Source organism: Ambystoma mexicanum, chromosome 5q (genome assembly GCF_040938575.1).
Source record: "Ambystoma mexicanum isolate Mex_15411 chromosome 5q, UKY_AmexF1_1, whole genome shotgun sequence".
NCBI classification, from domain to species: domain Eukaryota; kingdom Metazoa; phylum Chordata; class Amphibia; order Caudata; family Ambystomatidae; genus Ambystoma; species Ambystoma mexicanum.
The window spans coordinates 1,300,670,205-1,300,689,094 of NC_090933.1; the positions used below are offsets into that span (position 1 = coordinate 1,300,670,205).

The 18,890-nt window shown below is 41.6% G+C and overlaps 1 protein-coding gene across 1 annotated transcript in view; it reads right to left on the bottom strand.

The window, feature by feature from the left end:
- WDR97 (WD repeat domain 97) overlaps positions 1 to 18,890 on the bottom strand; it is an 847,808-nt gene that overhangs the window by 654,698 nt on the left and 174,220 nt on the right. The window contains exon 5 of the mRNA XM_069621894.1: positions 16,804 to 16,925. Coding sequence (XP_069477995.1) covers positions 16,804 to 16,925 — 122 coding nt within the window. The remainder of the gene's footprint in view (positions 1 to 16,803; positions 16,926 to 18,890) is intronic.

An 18,890-nucleotide genomic window follows, 5' to 3' on the forward strand; every position in this document is an offset into this window, starting at 1 on the left:
TAAGGGTGGTGTGCAGAGCATGGATGCCCATAAAAGGCACACCAGCATGGGATGACGCAATTATTGACGAAGAAGAGTGTAGGAGATTGAATGAGTTAAAGAATTTGTTACTTAAGTAACGAAAGGGGGGAAATGTAGGGGAGGGTTGGTCCAAGAGACCCCCCTTGCCTACATCCCTTCCCCAGGTGAGGGCCATGGCTCATTGGGCATCCCCTCATACCACCAGGGCCCAGGTGGTGGAGGGCTCACCTGCTGAAGACATTGCCCACACGTATTGAATTTAGCTGGGCCTCAGAAACCATTTTGTCTAATAAAGATGGTGTGAGCTCAGCGCACTGTAGCGCGGCCCCCACCCTCGGAGAGTGTCAATTATCCCTGTTGCCGCAGCGCCCTGGCGGATCCGCTGTGAGCCCGTTCCCACGAACAAGACGGACATGAGCTAGCGTAAGATACTAACACTGTAACATTTCACCTTCCGCAGTGTATCACTGCTCCCAGCATGACCCGGCCAGCGAGGCCTGGGAGATGGAGAGAACTGTAAAATGGTCATCGGATGAAAGCAGAAAAGTCCCCAAATACTAATGCCAAAACTACTTGTAATACGCGCATTCTCTTCACAAAACTTCTTCTATTAAAGAAACCTGTAAAAATGTGTAATTATGGTTCACATGACACCAGCAATGAAGGACCCACACCCCTGCAGTTGTGTGCAAATAATAAAAAGCGTTCCGGGGGACTATTCGTTATATGTATCATTGAAAAGCTTACACTCCACGGTCCCGCGCCATAACCGAATTAATGCTGCTAGAGTACAAGGGAAGACAAGTGTAATCATACAGAGGGCTCATGTGAAGGACGCGCGAGAATGCACCCGTCATATGTGTATGTCTAAGCCCTTATGTGCCACTACCGCCACGCACGGTGGCGGGTCTCTTTCTTTGTGCTCCACCAACCACACTACTACCTCACTTACTGCAAATGTATATGCATATAACTAAATGCTGTAGTTGTTAAAACATAGTGTACAAATAAGGTGCTCAGACTGGCTATATTTGAGAGACATTTAGCGAAGTTGAAATGTATGCTTTCGAGTGATCCAAATGAGTATTATAGAGTGTTCAAATGTTTGTACCTAAAGTCAGCAACACATGAGTAAGATACCCTTGTGAATACCCTGCGAAGACTGCCAAACAAGAGAGCAGAGGCCCGCTGCTCCACCTCCCCCAACCAGGCTGGAGCCGCTTCAAAGATTTGTAGTCCCCTCTGCAGCACCCAAGGCCACGGCCCGCCACATGCATTATTTACAGCATAGCAGTAAACCTCTTCCTGAATACACAAATCCAAAGGCGCCCCCTCTTAAACCCCACAACCCACCGGATCACCTTAGACTTATGGCCCTGTGCAATTAGGATACCCAATACTGTGGCAACATACAGCAGCCCATTCATAACGACTTCTAACAAGACAGAGAGGCATGTACCGCCCGTCCCATGCCCTGAGACTTAGCCCCTCGACCTATGGTACCGGTCAACAGGACACTGGTAACCATGCACTGATGAATGACCATCAGACCCCTCACACGGTACATTCCTCCTGTGTTGCATTAACCTGTAGAATAACCTATTGAAAGATTTACTAAAGAAGATAATATTGCAATAACTGAATGACTGCGGTGTGCATGGCCTAGGGCAAATAAGTCAGGAAAAGACATTCATCTCTGACACTGGCCACAATGGCACAACAACACCGCCCGGATGAACTCAGCCGACCCGCCAGGCCCAGCCCAACCCACGAGGCTGACCAGTGACGTCCTCCAGCCAAGGCCAACCACATCGCAGCAGCGCCTATAACTAGTCATCACCACCCAATCCCATTGAACTTGTGCCCCTTATAGTATGTAGGTTCTGCTGACGTGTTTTGTAAATATATACGCCTGTCTTTGCTATTGTCAGATAGAGCGCTCTCGGAGTTTGCAGAGTTCTTTGCATGCCCTATTCTGATTGATAAACTCCCATTTAAGCTCACCCGCACTCTGTCTTGGCTTTATTCCCAACTTGGGAGAGTCCTTCATTGTCTCTCATTGCGGGGAGGATCGTGCTGGTTGGGGACGCTTGCCTTCACATATCACAGGTATAGGTACACTCGTACTATGAAACATCATTCAGGTAGTTGTGGGGAGGGCGTAGCGTTTTGGGATCATGGCCGAAGGCCATGATCCCAAAACCAACTTTATACTTAGTGCAATTACAAGCCACAATGGGTGCGATATGCTGTGGTGGTTCAAAGGCCATGCAACCAAGACTGAAGTCATAAGGAGTGAGGTTATAAGTGAACATGGGTGTGGTGTGGTGCGGTGGTTGTGTGCACATCCTAGCGTCTTGGGTGCATGGCTGCAGACCATGCACCCAAGAGTAAACTTATAAGTAGTCAAATTACAAGCACCATGGTTTTGATATGCAGTGATGGTTGTGGGTAGGACCTATGGTTGCTTGGCCCAGGGCTATAGGCGGTAGGTTATACATCGAAGATGCTAGGGCCAGCCTACAGCCACTGCACCATATTACTGCCATAGATTAGACGTGTATGAAATGACTGTAATTATACTTACTGTTTACTTTGTTCAGAATCCATATATGTCTTACATGACTTTAGTACTTGGCGGAACTATCCTTTTTTAATTTCTGTGATAAAAAGAAAAAAGCATGTTAGTGTTTGCATTTTATGAAACTTATTACATTGTATAATAGACAGATTCGTTTTTTTTTACCCTCATATTTAGTTTACAAACCAGTGTACTGTGCATTTTGCTCAGTTTCTTTGTTTGTTTTTCAAATCCTTGGGTCTGGGGGGAAAAAAAATCCTTGTCGGATTAAAAAAACCTTTATTTGCTATGCTACAAACTATTTCTTTGTTCCTTCTGATTAATGTTATGTTTGTTGCCGATTTTTAACAACAATTAGATACCTGTTGGCATATTCTATCTGTTTGTAGTCTTTCACTTCATTTTTTGGTAATGTTGAAGTACACATTAGTTATTAAATTTTGGCTTTAAGAAGATTAAATACACATTTGTAAGATTAGCTGGCAATCTCTGCTTTAGAGTAATGGTGCTATCATTACATTCCAACCATCCACATTTCTTTTTAATGTATGCAGTGTAGTGACCTGCATTGGTCGTAGGTCCTGCATGGTAGATTATACCTATCGTTGTAAAGGTTTTCTTTCCAAGTGACACTTGACCGTGTGTGAAAACAGTCAGCTTTCAGTTGTTTTTGGTACCATCTGCATTATAACGTAGAAGCAAAAGTATTATGTAGTTACTATGTGTTTGTATCAGTAAGGTGGAGCAATTGTCTGAATTGCAAATAATACATAATCTGCCATGGTTTGCATTCTGTACAAATTGCTGAAATGGAATGGATTCTCAATTAGGTATGGATACATACACAAATCGCTAATTTGGGATTTGTTCCTGTATCACATTGCTACAGAGAGTGCATGTATGTTTCCACATGTATGAAATCTGGAAGATTTCATTCATAGGTATGTTTTTGTTTTCCAGTACTTGTAGTAAGTACATTACAAATTCTTGTGGATCTTCTTGTGAGTTTATAGTGAATCTCACCATTCCAGCACAGTAGTCCAATTCTTGTCTTATTCCGCGAACACTGTATGTGTTGTAAGGATTGTTTGTTGCGTTTCTATGAAGGACTAACATTTGCAAACACAATTGGTCTGTACTGTGGTGGCAATTGAAATAGAATATTCATTGCTACATTTGCATAGCAACTTATACCAGTTTCATTTGAAAATTTGAATGGACCAGCTCGTTCTGTATCTGAGTGCTTTTTTCAGAGTTTCTGTTCCTTCTTTGAAGAAGTACCTGGTTTACTTTCCCTAATAGGTTCTTCTTTGCTTGTGGTAATTGATGAAGCTTTAGCTTCTTTTATTTTCTTTGAAGGATTTGCTATCAGATTCTGTTGCATTTCTGTTTGAATTAGTTTTCTTTTACCATGTTGTACTTTTTCTGGAACAGAATATTGTTTCAGATGGGGTGTGTACAGTGAACGCAGTCTATTGTATTCTAAAATGCAAGGAATATCAGCGTTCACTTTACTTGCATCAATGTTGATTAGAAATAGACTGTCAAGTATATGTAAGCGTGATAGTGCTACGTAGCACATGCCTTCTTTAAAGACTGTGTTTCCTATATCTATCAATGCTTTGTCTAGGTTAAGACCTTGGGATTTATGAATGGTGACTGCATATGCGAGAGTTAGAGAAAATTGTTCTCTACGTACATACATGTCTTTGAAGAGAAGGAATCGAGCAGTTGAGCGCCCTATCCTTTTCACTTCTGAAAGTTTGTCGAAGCGAAGATTGACAAACTGAATGTTGTTGTCATGTGGATATGATGGAAAGCCAACAACTGTACCCAGTGCCCCATTAACTAGCCCTTGCTCCACGTCAAGGTTACGTTTAAGCATTACTCTACAATTTAAGGATCATTTTAATATTTGTTCGAACCCAGCTGTGTTGGAGATTGAATTTTCTAAGTTATTTAGTCTTGTTGTGGCTTGCTCACACATGGGTAGTGTCATACCATGTACGTCTAGTTTGTCTGTGGCGCAAATTTCAATTATTGGTTGCATGTCTTTATTTAACATTGTTTCAATGAATTTGAAACAGCTTGCAAGGCCATACAATTGACATTTTTGTGCGCTAATTGTTCGATAACATCAGCAGCACATGCATTATCGCCATAAAGTGCATGAATGTGCCGGTTTGTGCTTCTTGAGATAGTACACCAACTCTAATACTTTTTAAGATGTTGGCATAAGTGAGATCTGCAGATTGCTGCATGTTTTCTGTTAATTCTCTGTATTGGAAATGTTGCCAAAGGTTGACATTTCCTATGCTGCCAACAGTTTTACGGCAGAGTTTGTGTCCTAAGGTTTTAAAAATAGTTTCACCTTTCACTGGTGTCAATTGTAGAAGATCTCCGAAAACGATAATGTGTTTCCCTGCAAAGAGTTCTTCGTAGTTTGTTTTAAGTACTTCTTGCAATCTGAGGTGAATCAAAGCCAACATTAGGTTGGAGACCATGCTCACTTCATCTATTAGTAGCATTTTCATTTGTTTTAATACTCTGCGTAGTTCCATTGCAGCTTCTGCAGAAAGTTTGTAATAGTCTAATTTGTTTTGGTGCTCTACTGGAAGGAGTAGTAATCAGTGTAAAGTGACACTGCCTATGTTGTAGGCAGCTAAACCTGTGGGGGCAGTTACAACAGCTGACAGTTTGTTGTTTGTCAATTGTTGAAGGAACTTGCTGATTTTGATTAAGAATGTTTTTCCTGACCCAGCTTCACCACTGACGTACAGCAGTTTAGGTTTGTCATTTTGGCAGGTACATTCTTTATTTTTCGTGTTGTACACCATGTGCAATTTATTTTGTTAAGTCTTCAAAAATGGTGTGCTGATCTTTGTTAAGTTTTGCTTGTTGTACAGTTAAGTCTTCTATATCTTCTTGATAGTGACACATGGTGTTTTCCACTTCTGACATTGCTAATTCTGCCTCATTTGCTATTAGTGGCTGTCCTAGTGGTTCTTGGCTTCCTGTTACAGATGGTTGACTACTGTCGGAAGAGTCCTTATCTAGTTGGGCCTGAAGTTCTTCTTCATGGTGCTGTTCATTGTACAACATTGTTTTGTACTGCGTAAAGTTCACATCGGTGATAGCGCTTTCATTTGCTTTGAAAGCATCTTCATAGCAGTCATAGTTATCTAGTATCTCTTCCTCTTTTCTCCATGGTTTAAAAAGTTGCAGCAGAGACATGTAATATAGTTCTTTCTGTTGAGGAGTTTCTAATGACAATTTGACATGATTAATTAAGCTTTGTTTAGTAAGTTTCACTAAGCTGCCTACTCAATCTGTCACTCTATATCTACCTTTGCTTTCATCGGGTTTTATATTATTTTTGTATGCAAATTTTTGAGCTATGTGGTATAGACACATGCTTTCAAAAGTGCTCCTCCTGTTCAAATAGTATTTGTCCAGTAAATTGTTTTTTAAAATGTCTTGGCTGTTGGGATCATTTCTGGCAATTGTTTCTATATCTTCATATGATTTCAGAACTCTTTTTCTAGATTTAGCAGGACCAAGACTTAACCATACTATGTTGTCTCATTTTCCATACAAAGCAGTACCGGTTAAACGATCTGCCGCTTCATAGGCGCCACATTCTCTATGAGAGAGCGTTTTTATGCCTAGGCTGTACAATTTCTATTTTGTCTGATGATAGGTCATCCCAGAGGTCTTGAAGCTCTGTTTTTTCTGCTTTTGTTAAGTAAGCTGTAACATATCGTGCAACAGCAGTGGAATTGTCTGCAATGTACTGCACATCTAAGTTTTCATTCCATAAGAGGGCAATGATTGCATTGTAATCATTGATATATTTTGATTCTTCTGTTCTTTTTATGTAATTCGTGTTCTTAGGTGATTTACCTTTAACACTATGTCGACATGAAATTGTTCACTTCACCTGTTTCTGTAACTGGTCTAGGGAAACCAAAGCGGCATTTGGTGTAGTATTTCTCTTTGTTTTTGTATTTGCGAGGACAATATTTGCCACATTTGTGTCCTTGAAATTGTAAAATCTGCCCATGCAGGTCACTATATGTCCGTTGTGAAGGGATTTCACAAGTGGCATATTTTTGGATGAACTGCAAAACAGTGGCATCAGTGTCGTGACCAAATTTAGGTGCACCTTTGATCCATAAAAGCATGTGAATATGTGGTGCTCCTCTCGCTTGGTATTCTTTTCTCCAAAAGAAGTGTTGCACTTCTCTGAGGGGAGGAACACGTTTATTGCAAATAAAGTGTAGCATAGCAATGAAAATATGATGGAAATATCTTGACACATTAACTGGATCTAGAGAGCAAAGTTCTCCAGGTGTTAATATATCTATGTTGGATTTGTTGTTGTTTGATATGCGTAGGAACTCATGTAAATCTTCCCATGCATATTCTGCACAACTTAGTGTAACAAACCAAGTCGGTGGTCCAAGGTTTCTGATCATACAACGTATGTCTCCGTGCCATCTGAACCAGTATTCTTTTGTACCACGAATGTTTGCAAACAAATTTGTTATACTTGATTGTAAAACCTCATCTTTTTCTTGTACTTTTTTTATTAATTGCGTAGCTGACATATTTTGAAAGTGGGTTCCAGATTTCAAAATGTGTGCAACTCCGTAACATAGGGTTGCTAGTTCACTTTCAATGAGTAGGTGGAATATGTATTCCACATTTTGTCAAAATCTGGGATCTTGCGAATACATTCGTAATGAAGGTATTCTGATGCCGTAATCTGAGTGGGTCTATCATCGTATCTTCCACCTTTGCCAGTAGGAAATAGCAGTGGAAAAGCAAGTGCTTCAATACTTTTTTCCCATTTGCTCACTGGTGAACCTTTGCTTTGTCGCATTTGGTAAGTTTCTAGTGCATCATCTATGCTTTCATTGGAATGCAATGGATGAATTGTGTACTGATCCAAAAGAGTGGATACTGCAGCAGGATCTAGAAGTTCAAATTGTCCAGTTTCTGATGACTCTTGAATTATTTCAGTTGTTTCCCTTAAGCTTTCTTCAATATTTATTTCCTTGTAGTATTCGTTATTGTCTTTTAGATATTGCAAGGCTTGTCTAACTTTATGTAAGTCCACCAGTTGTTGCCAAATTCGGTTGTCTTTTGTTGGTACACCATTTACCAAGACAATTAAAGAATGCTCTATTGAACGTTGCACTCCTAGAGTGTGTACATTTTCTGTTATATGTAATGGCAAATAAACTAATTTGCCACGAATGCCTTTCACCAATTCAGAAGGAGGTCATTTTGCTGTTTTTGGGTGAAGGTGTATAATTGCTTGAAATGGGTGAACTGTTTGAATTATGATGCTCTCATACAAATTGAGTTGTTGCAGGGTTCTTGGTAGTGGGAACAATTCCAAATTATTTGTGATAGCACGTGAAGGAGTTTGGTTGTTGTCTAGTTTTGTAGTGCAGTAACTGCAACATATTAGGGGTTCACTTATTTGATATTTGTTTTCTGCTAAAAGATAGAGAGCTAATTCAAACCATTTGGAATCTTTATTGTCTTCTATTTTGTATGCCATGTCTATATTTTTTGTGTTCCTTTTGTAAAACGTTCTGCGGCAACACACACACACATGGTTTGGTACTTTAGCCGATGCACTTTTAAATGTTAGTATTTCTTTTTTGTATGTGTGTAATAGAAGGTTACTATGTGCAGCATTGTTGCTTGTCTGTTCTAAAATTATTGCATTTTGTAAGTGACTTTCACTTCCAAAATATTTTCTCTGGATATGGTCAATTTCTTCTTGTAGGTATTTGGGTGTACCATGCAGAACAGTGTTATTTAAATTGGCTAATTCTGAAGCTGGACTTTTAGCATTGTATATTTTATACACTAGATTTCTTACATTTGAATGATGTATTGATATCCTTTTGATATCATGGAAGGTGCTTTTGCAAATAGGTCCAGAAATGCAGGCTAATAAATGTCCTTGTAGTCCTGTGTATTTGCGCACGGGACAGATATCCATATTTTGCAGCACTTTCATTTTAATTTTGTCTTTACTTTTCACATTTTGATTGAGGAGCTGACGTAAAGATTTTAAAGATTTGTTAGGAATGGCACACTTTTTGATGTGCATGGCCATTTGTATACTGGACGGTCTGGTTCAGTCGAATCGAGAGGTAATTTTGAGTTTTCAGGGGATACTTTTCTAAGCAGTGTTTCTTGTTCCATAATGGTATTATTGATTTTGTCATACTCCAGTCCACTGCTATGGATGGCAATTGTGTTTGTTTAATTTTGTTTGTATGCTTCTTCATTAAAATATGGTTCTGTGGTTGTTGTGTGACTCCATTCACCTCCACAAATATGTAAGAAGTTACTTTTGTTCACATTCCGTTTATTGATAAGTTTCTTTTGTAGTTTGGTACTTTGTTTTGTTAGTGGTTTCATCCTATTTAACACTAATATAAACAACTTCCTTTTGAGAAGGATTGCACTGTCTACGAGAGCTTGTAGGATTAATTTTCTATGATAGGTTTTAAGGGTTGAGGATGATTTCGGTCCTCTTCTTATTAGATTCTGAAGGACTCAGTGGCAAAACATTTTTGCTAAAATACTTTTTTTACTATGGGTTCTTGTTACTATATCAGGATTAATAGGCGCATTGTTAGGAGTACTGGTAGACGATTTTTTTGGAAGAGTTTTGTGTTTCGTGCCACATTTTGATGGAGGAGGTAAAGTTTTGGTAGTTGAAGCTTCCTTTGTTTCGCTAAATGACTGTATTAGCTGTTTTGTTCCAACATTCTCTACAAACTCTGCTACAGATGGATGCTTAGTTTGGACAATTTTATTTTTATTTGCTCTACTTCTGCATTCCTTTCTACGGACTTGCTTTTTGGTAGGCATTCTTTGGGGTCTGTTGAAAAAAAGAAGGCATGGTTTGGTCTGTTGTACAATGTATGTGTGCTGTGTGCATGCGTGCATGAGTTTGATGGGGAAGCTCTTTGTGGTAGTGTGTGAATGTGCATTGGCCTCTTACAATGATTTGGAAAGGCTATTTTTCTGTTTGTATACTACTACAATGTGCTTCAGATGAGAGTACAAAGTGGGCTAGTGGTGAGGACAAAGCATTAATAGTAAACGTAATGGTATAAAATTGAAACAGCTATTTGTTTTCTAGTACTAACATTCTAAGACTTCTGTATGTTATTTGAGTTCCAAACACACAGGGATTTGTGAGCCATTCTGCCTGTTATTCTTTGTTTAATAAATGGGGATTTGTGGATAGAATGGTCCAGAAATCAATGTTTGCTCTGGTGCACAAATTAAATAAATAACCCACACAGTCTCTTTGAGGAATAGTTAGAATATAAAGGTAGTACTGTACTTACTTTTTTTTACGGAATGACCAGGTGTCTTCGGATATGTCGTTTGCATTGTAGATGCTGTCGATTTTCAGGAGAGTAGTCTTCACTGCGATTGTAAAAAGAAGAAGTTAGTAACTTTGTGTGTTTAAAGCAGTGATGTTACTGTACACGTTAATTTTGCATCTTTCATCAGAGTATTCTCCTTTGATATTTCAACACAGTGCATGTGTGCATTTCACTTCACTATGTGACGAAGTTAGATGTAGAGATGTTGAATGTGATTGGTGGATGGTTGTGTGACTGCTTAGTTGTGTCCAATGAGGGAATGGATTTGCGAGTGGTGTGGAAAGGGTAGAAGGACTGGCTAAGAGTTACGTGCTGCACGTAGACAACGCTTGTCCACGGGTAGGGCGTGTCACATACGGGTTTCTACAGCAAATCCAGCATGGAAAGGGGACTGTAGGCATCGGCCAATCAGATGTTCACATTTCTCTTTTGTTTCGAAAGACGGTGCGTATACTGAAGATGGCAGAGGTGGAGCGGGTCAGGGTTTTGGTGCTTGGAGATATTTTTGTCTATGGTTTACAGCACTATGCCGAAAGTAGGCATGTGGCACACCATTTCGAGATGAGAGGAGTGGAGGTGGTGTGGAGCGCTGAGACTGATCGCAATGTTGCAGCAATTCTGCAAGTTTGTAGAGACATGCGTACGATGACCACTCCTCATGTGGTACTTTTGCACTACAGTGCTTGCCATTTGGGGTACGTGAGTGTTGGAAGATTTGGTACAGTTGGTTCAAGCAGTCATGAACATCTTTCCAACTGCGAAAGTAATTTTTTCTGGGTTACTCCCTACTCCCTAGAGGAAAATGGAACAACAGTTCTGTTTTCTGTCCTGATCAAAGTATTGCGAGGTGTAACATCAAACGCGGCATGCGTGCTTTCATGTTACGAGCTGGTATGTTTTTCTGCAGCCACAATAACATTGTTCCCAGTAATGCGGCTTATTTTGAAGCAGATGGTGTTGCGTTATCGTCTTTGGGAAATGCCATGTTCTTTTGGAATGTAAGGCTTGCTTTGGAGAAGTTTCTGTAATGGTTGTAGGAGTAAAGTAAGAACAAAAAATATAAAAAAACAAAATAACAGGTGTCTGTAAGGCCCAAAAACAAAACAAAAAACGTCTCTTTTCAGAGCCCACCTTAAAGGGGAAAAGGGGAATAATATTTAAATGCGTCACGCTCTGATCCTGTAGGTTTCCACAGACATGGCGGTAGTTTGCAGGCAGCGCATATTACCAAGGGGGATTCTGGGGTGGAGACACATGAAAATGAGAATGTGGGAAGGTAGGGATTGGTCAGTAAAGTTCAGTGGGTGTGTTCTTAACGTAGAAATTTAGTGAAAAGGTTTTCTCCCTGACAGGAGACCAGACGGCCATGGCTCTGCGTGCTCGCAAACAGATTATCTGGATTTGGGGAGACTCATGGATACATTGGTTGAAGATGCATGCAGAAAGTTGCGGTCTATGTGCAGATCTTGGATTTCCTCATGTGGAAGTGCACTGGCATGGCGTGCGTGGAATGAGGTGGCTGGATTTGGTACCTCTCTGTGCTACTTTACAGACAGAGCTTTATCCTGATATACTTATCATTCATTGCGCAGGAAACAGTTTAGGCCATGTTTCTGGAATTTCTTTGCAATTTGCAATGAAGGAAGGACTTGCGAAGGTCATGGACATGTTTCCAAATTGCCAAATAGTTTTTTCCCGTATTGCACAAAGATAAATATGGCTGCGTTCTTCTGCATTTGGTCCACAAATGGAGAAAGCGAGGCGCAATGTGAATAAGGCTGTTTGTGCCTTTCTAAGAGATGTCGGCATGTCCTCATGCCACAATGAAAATATTTTGTTTTGCAGCTCTTTCATTTTTCGCAGAGATGGAGTCCATCTCACATATGCTGGCAATCAGATTTTTCTTCGCAATGTACAAAATGCATTGCAACCTTTTTTGGTTTCATAGTCACCTATTTGGCAATCCGTTTTTTCCAATCTACAGTTTTTTAAGCACACAAAACACCACCGAAAGGCTCTTTTCAGAGCCACCACTTACTCCCAGCGAAAAGTCCATTGGTTACGATCCGCTTGCACCCTCCATTTTTGTGTGTCCTACGACTGTCCGCAGACTTTTTCATAAATGAGTGGGGGCCTACAACGGTCACTTGATAGTTCTATTGTTAAACTGAGAAAGGCGGCTCTGAAAAGAGCCTTTTTTGTAATTTTTGTTGTTTTCCAGTTTACTGCTTTTGAGCACACGACACACTAGGAGAGGAGGGCAAAGGAGGGCAAGGAAGGGACACCAACCAAGGGGATAAGAAGGGGCAGGTGGAGAGAGAAAGATATAGGGTGGGCTTTACTTAGGTAGGGGGCAGTTCTTCTGGTGCTCTGTGACCGTAGCCTTAAAAGCACTTTGAAGACTCTCCCCCCTGCAGAGTACTGCGTCGCAGTACATACACAATATTGTGACCTTCGAAAGGTAAGGGTCAATAGCATTGCAAATGGCTTGTGACGCTTCATGGTTGTCGTACCAAAGCTGTACGCACCAGGTCTCCCGCGACTCTGCACCAACTGGCACTGGTTACACCTGACCAGGTTCGCACATGCTTTTGGTACGTTCCCAAAAACGGAAAACCACCACCACACCCACGACTCCCGGCAAGTGCTTGTAGTGCGGAGTTCCTCCACCTCATTCTTTTCTTCCTCCTCTTCTTCGATCTCTACATCCTCACCCGAATATCCCTCTGCAGCCCCTTGGGGAGGTGGTGGCGGTGGAGGGTTTGGGGGTGGTGCTGAGGCTAATGAAGCAACAGTAGCCATGGGTGCCATAAGGATTAGTTGCCTAATGGTCGCTACAGCATTAAAGGCAGCACAACTCAATCTGCTCTAGCCAGAAGCACAATGAAGATGAGCTCGGTGGTGTGGCCATTTATAGAGGTGGAGGGGTGCGGCTCATGACCATCTTGATCACTCAAAAGCGTTGCAAAAATTCTAAACAATACGTTCACAGGTAGAGCTATTGTATGGGACATGTGAAATGGTGATTTTATTCTGTAACATAATTTCCCATGTGTGTATAAATTCTTTTGTAATGTTGCGGAAGCAGACAAACTGCGCAAATTAGTCCACACGCTCAGCGTGGGTGCGGTCACATGATGACGTCCTGAACACATCCGCAAGGGAAATGGGTGATCGCTGGATAGCAAATGCAGACTAACAAACGTGCGCATGCGCGCAAGTGTTCTACGGACAGTGTTCGGGTCCTCAAACTAATTAAAAGTGCGACACAAGTGAGACGGACAGGTAGGGACAGGCACAATGTTCGCAGTACTTATGGGTGTACTGCGAATGTCTGTACATGATCTGATGACTGTACGGACAGGTCCAGTGTCCTTAGGACACCTCCATTTTGTTTGACTACGAACATGACGGCCACCGCGCCAGTTCTACGGATGGTTCCATCTTGACTGCGGACGGTACGGACAGGTATAGTGTCCTTAGGACACTCCCATTTTGCTCATTTACAGACATCCCTGACACCCGGTGTGTTCTAAGATCATGTTTTATCTCGTTTGTGAGCGGTACGGAGAGATATAATGTCCTTAGAATGTCCCATTCTGTTCATTTATGCACAACTTGAACAGATGGTGTGTTCTAAGATCAGTTCTATCTTGGTTGGCATTGGTACGGGTAGGTGTATTGCCGTTAGAACATCCATATTCTATTGCTTACAGCTAGCTCGAACAGACGCGCTGTCCGCTGACATTTTAAGTCTTTTTAAAACATTTTTTTTTCCTCAAACCCTTCGACTACAACTAATATAAAAAAAACTTTCAAAAAACACACACACACACACATCAGTCAACAGAAATACAGGGGGAAGCAGATACTGACACGAATATAGGGGAATTAGGGTTCAACAAGGGCTGGTTGTGAGGGGAGGATTTGTGAGGGGATGAAGGGATGGATGTTTCATCAAAACGTTTATTTTCTTCTTGAAGGTTTGGGGATGGTTCACTAGGAAATGGAGAAGGGGGCAGGTACAGGTGGGACAGTGATAACGTATTTTTCTTCTCACAAATTCCTCCACAAATTGCCTTAAACTGTTAAAATTGTCATTTAGTGTGTCAATTTTCAGTTCCATCCTTTTCAGCCTGTCTTCCTCTATGTCGTTTGTTGGCCTTTCTACTTTTTTTTCCTGGTCTGTTAAAAATAAATATATATATGTCAAATGCCCATAAAATACTGACCATTATTTTGCTTATGCAGAGCAGTGTGTACCATTATTATCGCCATCTTCTGACATTTCCACAGGCGGAAAATTCCCCTCCAGCCACTCCAAAGTACTGCACATTTCTGTGTCAAAACAACAGACAGACATTATTTTTTCTGCCCCTCATACCAAAAAAAGTACACACACATACAAGAAAAATGAAGTTCACTTACTATTTTGTTGTAATTTGCCTTTGTTGTACTGTGTGCGTCTACTGTCGGTCCTGGCTGCAGAGTTTCTGTGAGGTAATTACGTTGGAGGCATACTTTTTTTTGTAATGGTATAATCCATTTCATTCTACATGGTCATTAAATGCATGGTTTTTTCTTTCAGATGTTTAGGTTTCCCTACTTATTTATTAGTACTTATAATGTCTTTATGTGTCCTTTTTCAAAGTTGAGCATTTTTTGTGTAACACAATAGTACAATTTCAGATACCCCCTGACTGTTTGGGTACTGTTGACCTCGTCCGCGGCCGTCCACAGACATGACTATGTTACATGTATATAAAGTAAGTAAATTATACTACATATCTCCCAAGATCACATGATGATAGTGTATATTCAGCAAAAAAACTTTATTAACGCGATGTTATGATTAAGTTCCCCTTCAAAAAACCTGTGAAATTCAGTAAAGAGTGTAAGTTGAAATTGCACCTCCATTATGTATGCTGCACACAATGCTTATGTTTATACATGAGTACATTATTGTAATGTAAAGAACTTCATAATAGAACGTTATTTATATCAATGCATTGTTTAATGCACCACATAGCTCATGTCATCTATTCCAATGATCCTTGACAGTTTTTTTTATCAACATTATAATAAGACTCCCTTCTGCAGACTTTTCCTGAAAAGTACATGCACATGTGATGTCATTAGTGATGTCATCAATGACATTTGTGATGTCATCTTTGATGTCCTGGGTGTTAGTCTTAGCAATGCATGTAGGTGGCGCGAGATATGGTTGCTTAGCTTACCATAATTAGCAAATTTCAAGAGTTTTTCGGTTTTACTGTGAACCATAACGTCCCTTTAACAAAGTTTTTTTTACTGAATATACATATATATGTATATGGCAGTGAACAAAAACAAAGGGGCTACACATGTGATATCATCAGTGATGTCATCAATGACATTTGTGATTCCATCTTTCATGTCCTGGGTGTTAGTGTTAGCAGTGCACAGTAGTGCGGGCAGGTATGGTTGCTTAGCCTACCATAACTGGCGAATTTCAGGGGTTTTTCGGTTTTACTTTGAACCATAATGGCACGTTTGAAAAGTTTTTTTAGTGAAGTGCACAGGTTTGTGGTAGGGCAACTTACGGTTAAGTTGCACTAGTAAAAACCTATGCAATTCGCTCACAGAAACCTTGGTTAAAGAAACGATGTGTTGCAGTTGCCCTAATAAAAACCTATCAAATTCAGTGCAACAAGTACTTGAAAGGAACATTATACTTACTTTGCACTAATAAAAACCTATCCATATTATGGTTACAAGTAAAACAGAAAAACCCCAGAAATGTGTCAGTTATGGTAAGCTAAGCAACCATAACTCGCGCCACCACTGTGCACTGCTAAGACTAACACCCATGACATCAAGCATGACATCACAAATGTCATTGATGACACCACTGATCACATCACCTGTGCATTTAGTTTTCATGAAAAGCCTCCACAAGGGATTGTCATTATAATGTTGCCAGAAAGCTATCAGAGGTCATTGGGATAGCTATCATGACATACATACTTTATTAAGTAATGCATCCCTATTAAACACCATTGAATTACAGAGATCTGGCCAGTACATGCACCTACTCATGTGCAAACCTAGACATTGTCTGCAGCATTCACCATAGAGGTGCAATATTCAAAATCTTGCCATGTTGGATAGTAAAATAATGAATGCTTGCGTTTCACAGTTTTGCGTACTGTGAAACATGTAATAAGTAGCTACCAATACCTCACTTATTACATAATTGTACTACAACACACAAAATATAAAAAGACCACAATGGATAGAAATATAAGCATGTACAGAGAAAGTAAACTAAGCAAAAAAGCTGCAATATTACTATAAAGTGTTCCTATCCTAACTGCTTACCGTCATGCACAGAAATGATTGCTGTGTTTTAGGCTTGCTTCTTCACCTATGTATGTGTATCCTATGATATGACTGTCAGTGAAGAAAACCACCTGGCCTAGATATCTTAGTGAACAAAAAAAGAGGGAGCCAGACATGTGATGTCATCAGTGACAATAACACTTGTTACGCTACAATGTTACTCAACAGAGTGCCTATTATGCTAAGAGTCTTGCAGCACTCTTCCTCTACACTCAGGGAAGGTCCTTCTGGTATGGGGAGACAGAAGCATGCTTGCATAACAAAGTAAAAGACATTTGGAAGTTTGAATCCAGGACAAAAGGGATATGGTCCCGCACATGCAAGAAAGATATCCAGTGAGTCAAAAGAAAGGGGTGTTTGCTATAGAAGAGAGGACTACTCCCGCTTTACCTGTATGTCCAACAAAAATGGTTCGGATATTCCAGTTCTCATCCCAGACCTTGATTGACGAGCCCAGGGAGGATGTCACTAGGAGTTTGGCAGCATCGGAATAAAGAATGCCGGTGATGGATCTACAAAGGAGGGCGAGAGCAGAAATGTAAGCACGTGGACTTCATAGCAAAAAAGGAAACTGTCCTTACGGTGAAATCGGATTCATGCATTTACTGAATTTTAAAATTCCTATTACAAGAAACCACAACACATCACCACATCATAACCACTGATTCCCCCCCCCCCCCGGATCTACAAAATTACAAATTAGGGCACATATGCATCTAGGTGAGATCCGGTCACAGCTCTTGCTGGGTTCAATGACACATTTCCTGGTTGGTCGAGGGGTGTAAGAAAACACCCAGCCCATACAGCTCCTTCTATTACTCATACCTCTGTCGAATAGCAGCAAACTGAGCTCGGCCTCTGATCATTGGGGCTGCTTGCTCAGAATTTGGCCATGAGGAAAAAAAACACTTTAGTTAATAATGGTTGCTTGTGTATTCCACCTGGTGCCAGGGTAGTTACACTCTCCTCTGCACCCTAAGTGGCCTTATTTATCTAACTTATTAGCAACAATTGGAGTGCAACATCAGTATTTTTTTCAATTGTCCTGATCTGCAGTGTCCACCAGACTGCAGCAACCTCAAACGGCCCCCACAAGCAGACAATGTTCACAACAGAGAAGGTCAAGGATCCCTCCACAAGGTAGCACCGCCCCTGACTCTTAGCAAAGTCTCCAAGTCACCCCCACGTTGATCTTCCACATTTTGCTCCCCAAGCTGCTTTTTTGCCTCCCCTAGGAGTGGAGGGGGGTCTACGGTGTCCAACTCACCGGAGAACACCACAAGCTGTATTTTGCTGCCAAGCTGCACTCGACTCCATATGAACACTAAGGCCAGGCCTACAGCCAGGTCGTTGCCGGCAGATCGCAGCTGCAGGCAATGGTTGCAGGTATCAGGATCCGGATCAGCAGCAGCCCACCGTCTTTAGGGTTCACCGCCAGCCGATCCCCGTTCAGCGTTTCACAGAGTTCAAGAAGGTGCTCCTGTGCCTATTCACCGCAGGTATTTCGCTGCTTGGATGTCCACCTCACTTTCGGGCGTGATGTCACTTTCCTCACAGAGCACCTGAGGTGCCCCCATCTCACGCAGCAGGCTTAGCAGCCCTTCTCAGATCAGGGCCGCTCTCCCGGAAATCTCAATGCTGAAAGACGGTGGAGAGCCCAGACACGGGCAATCCAATCAATGCCATGTCTTCACGCTAGGCATACTGCGCACTCTGCCCGAGGTCTTCTTCCTGCTGGCCCAGTGTTACGGGTCAGAAGCTGCCCAGAGTTTGGCACCAAATTTCACACACGTGTGGACCGACCGTTCACACAGCTGATATGCCCATATCAAAGCGTTAGTGGGCCGGGAAGTGCAGGATCATGCCCAGATTTGTATGGGGGGTTCAGGAACTCGAGGGCTTGTGGCTGTCTTGTATTCCTGGTGGAAGACGTGGGTCCCTTGCTTGCTGAGCCATGGGGAACCAAGCTGCACCTCACTGAGGAGGCCCAACAAGGACGAAACATGTCTGGGATTGTGTGCGTTTCTGTGCAGAGGGGACCTGACCAGGAAATTTGGGCAGGACTACTCCCCTTGCTGAGAGTACCTGAATGATTTGCATATGGCTGGACTCCTTTTGCAATGGCGTAGAAGGGCTAATAAGTGGTGGTGTGAAAGGTTGCCTAGAGCATTGCCAGTCATTCAGATTCATTCAAAACCTTCGACCCATCACTTTTTTGGTTTTAGTTTGTCTGCCTATGGAAGAGAGGGTATGCCCAGATGTGGTCCCTTGCTCGCTACGCCCTAGGGAACCAAGCTGCACCTCACTGAGGAGGTCCAACAAGGCTGAAACATGTCTGGGGTTGCTTGTGTTGCCATGCAGAGGGGACATGGCCTAGCTGTTCAGGCAGGACTTCTCCAATTGATGGCAGTACCTGACTGATTTGCATATTGCTGTACTCCTTTTGGAATGGCACAGACGGGCTAGACAACAGTGCT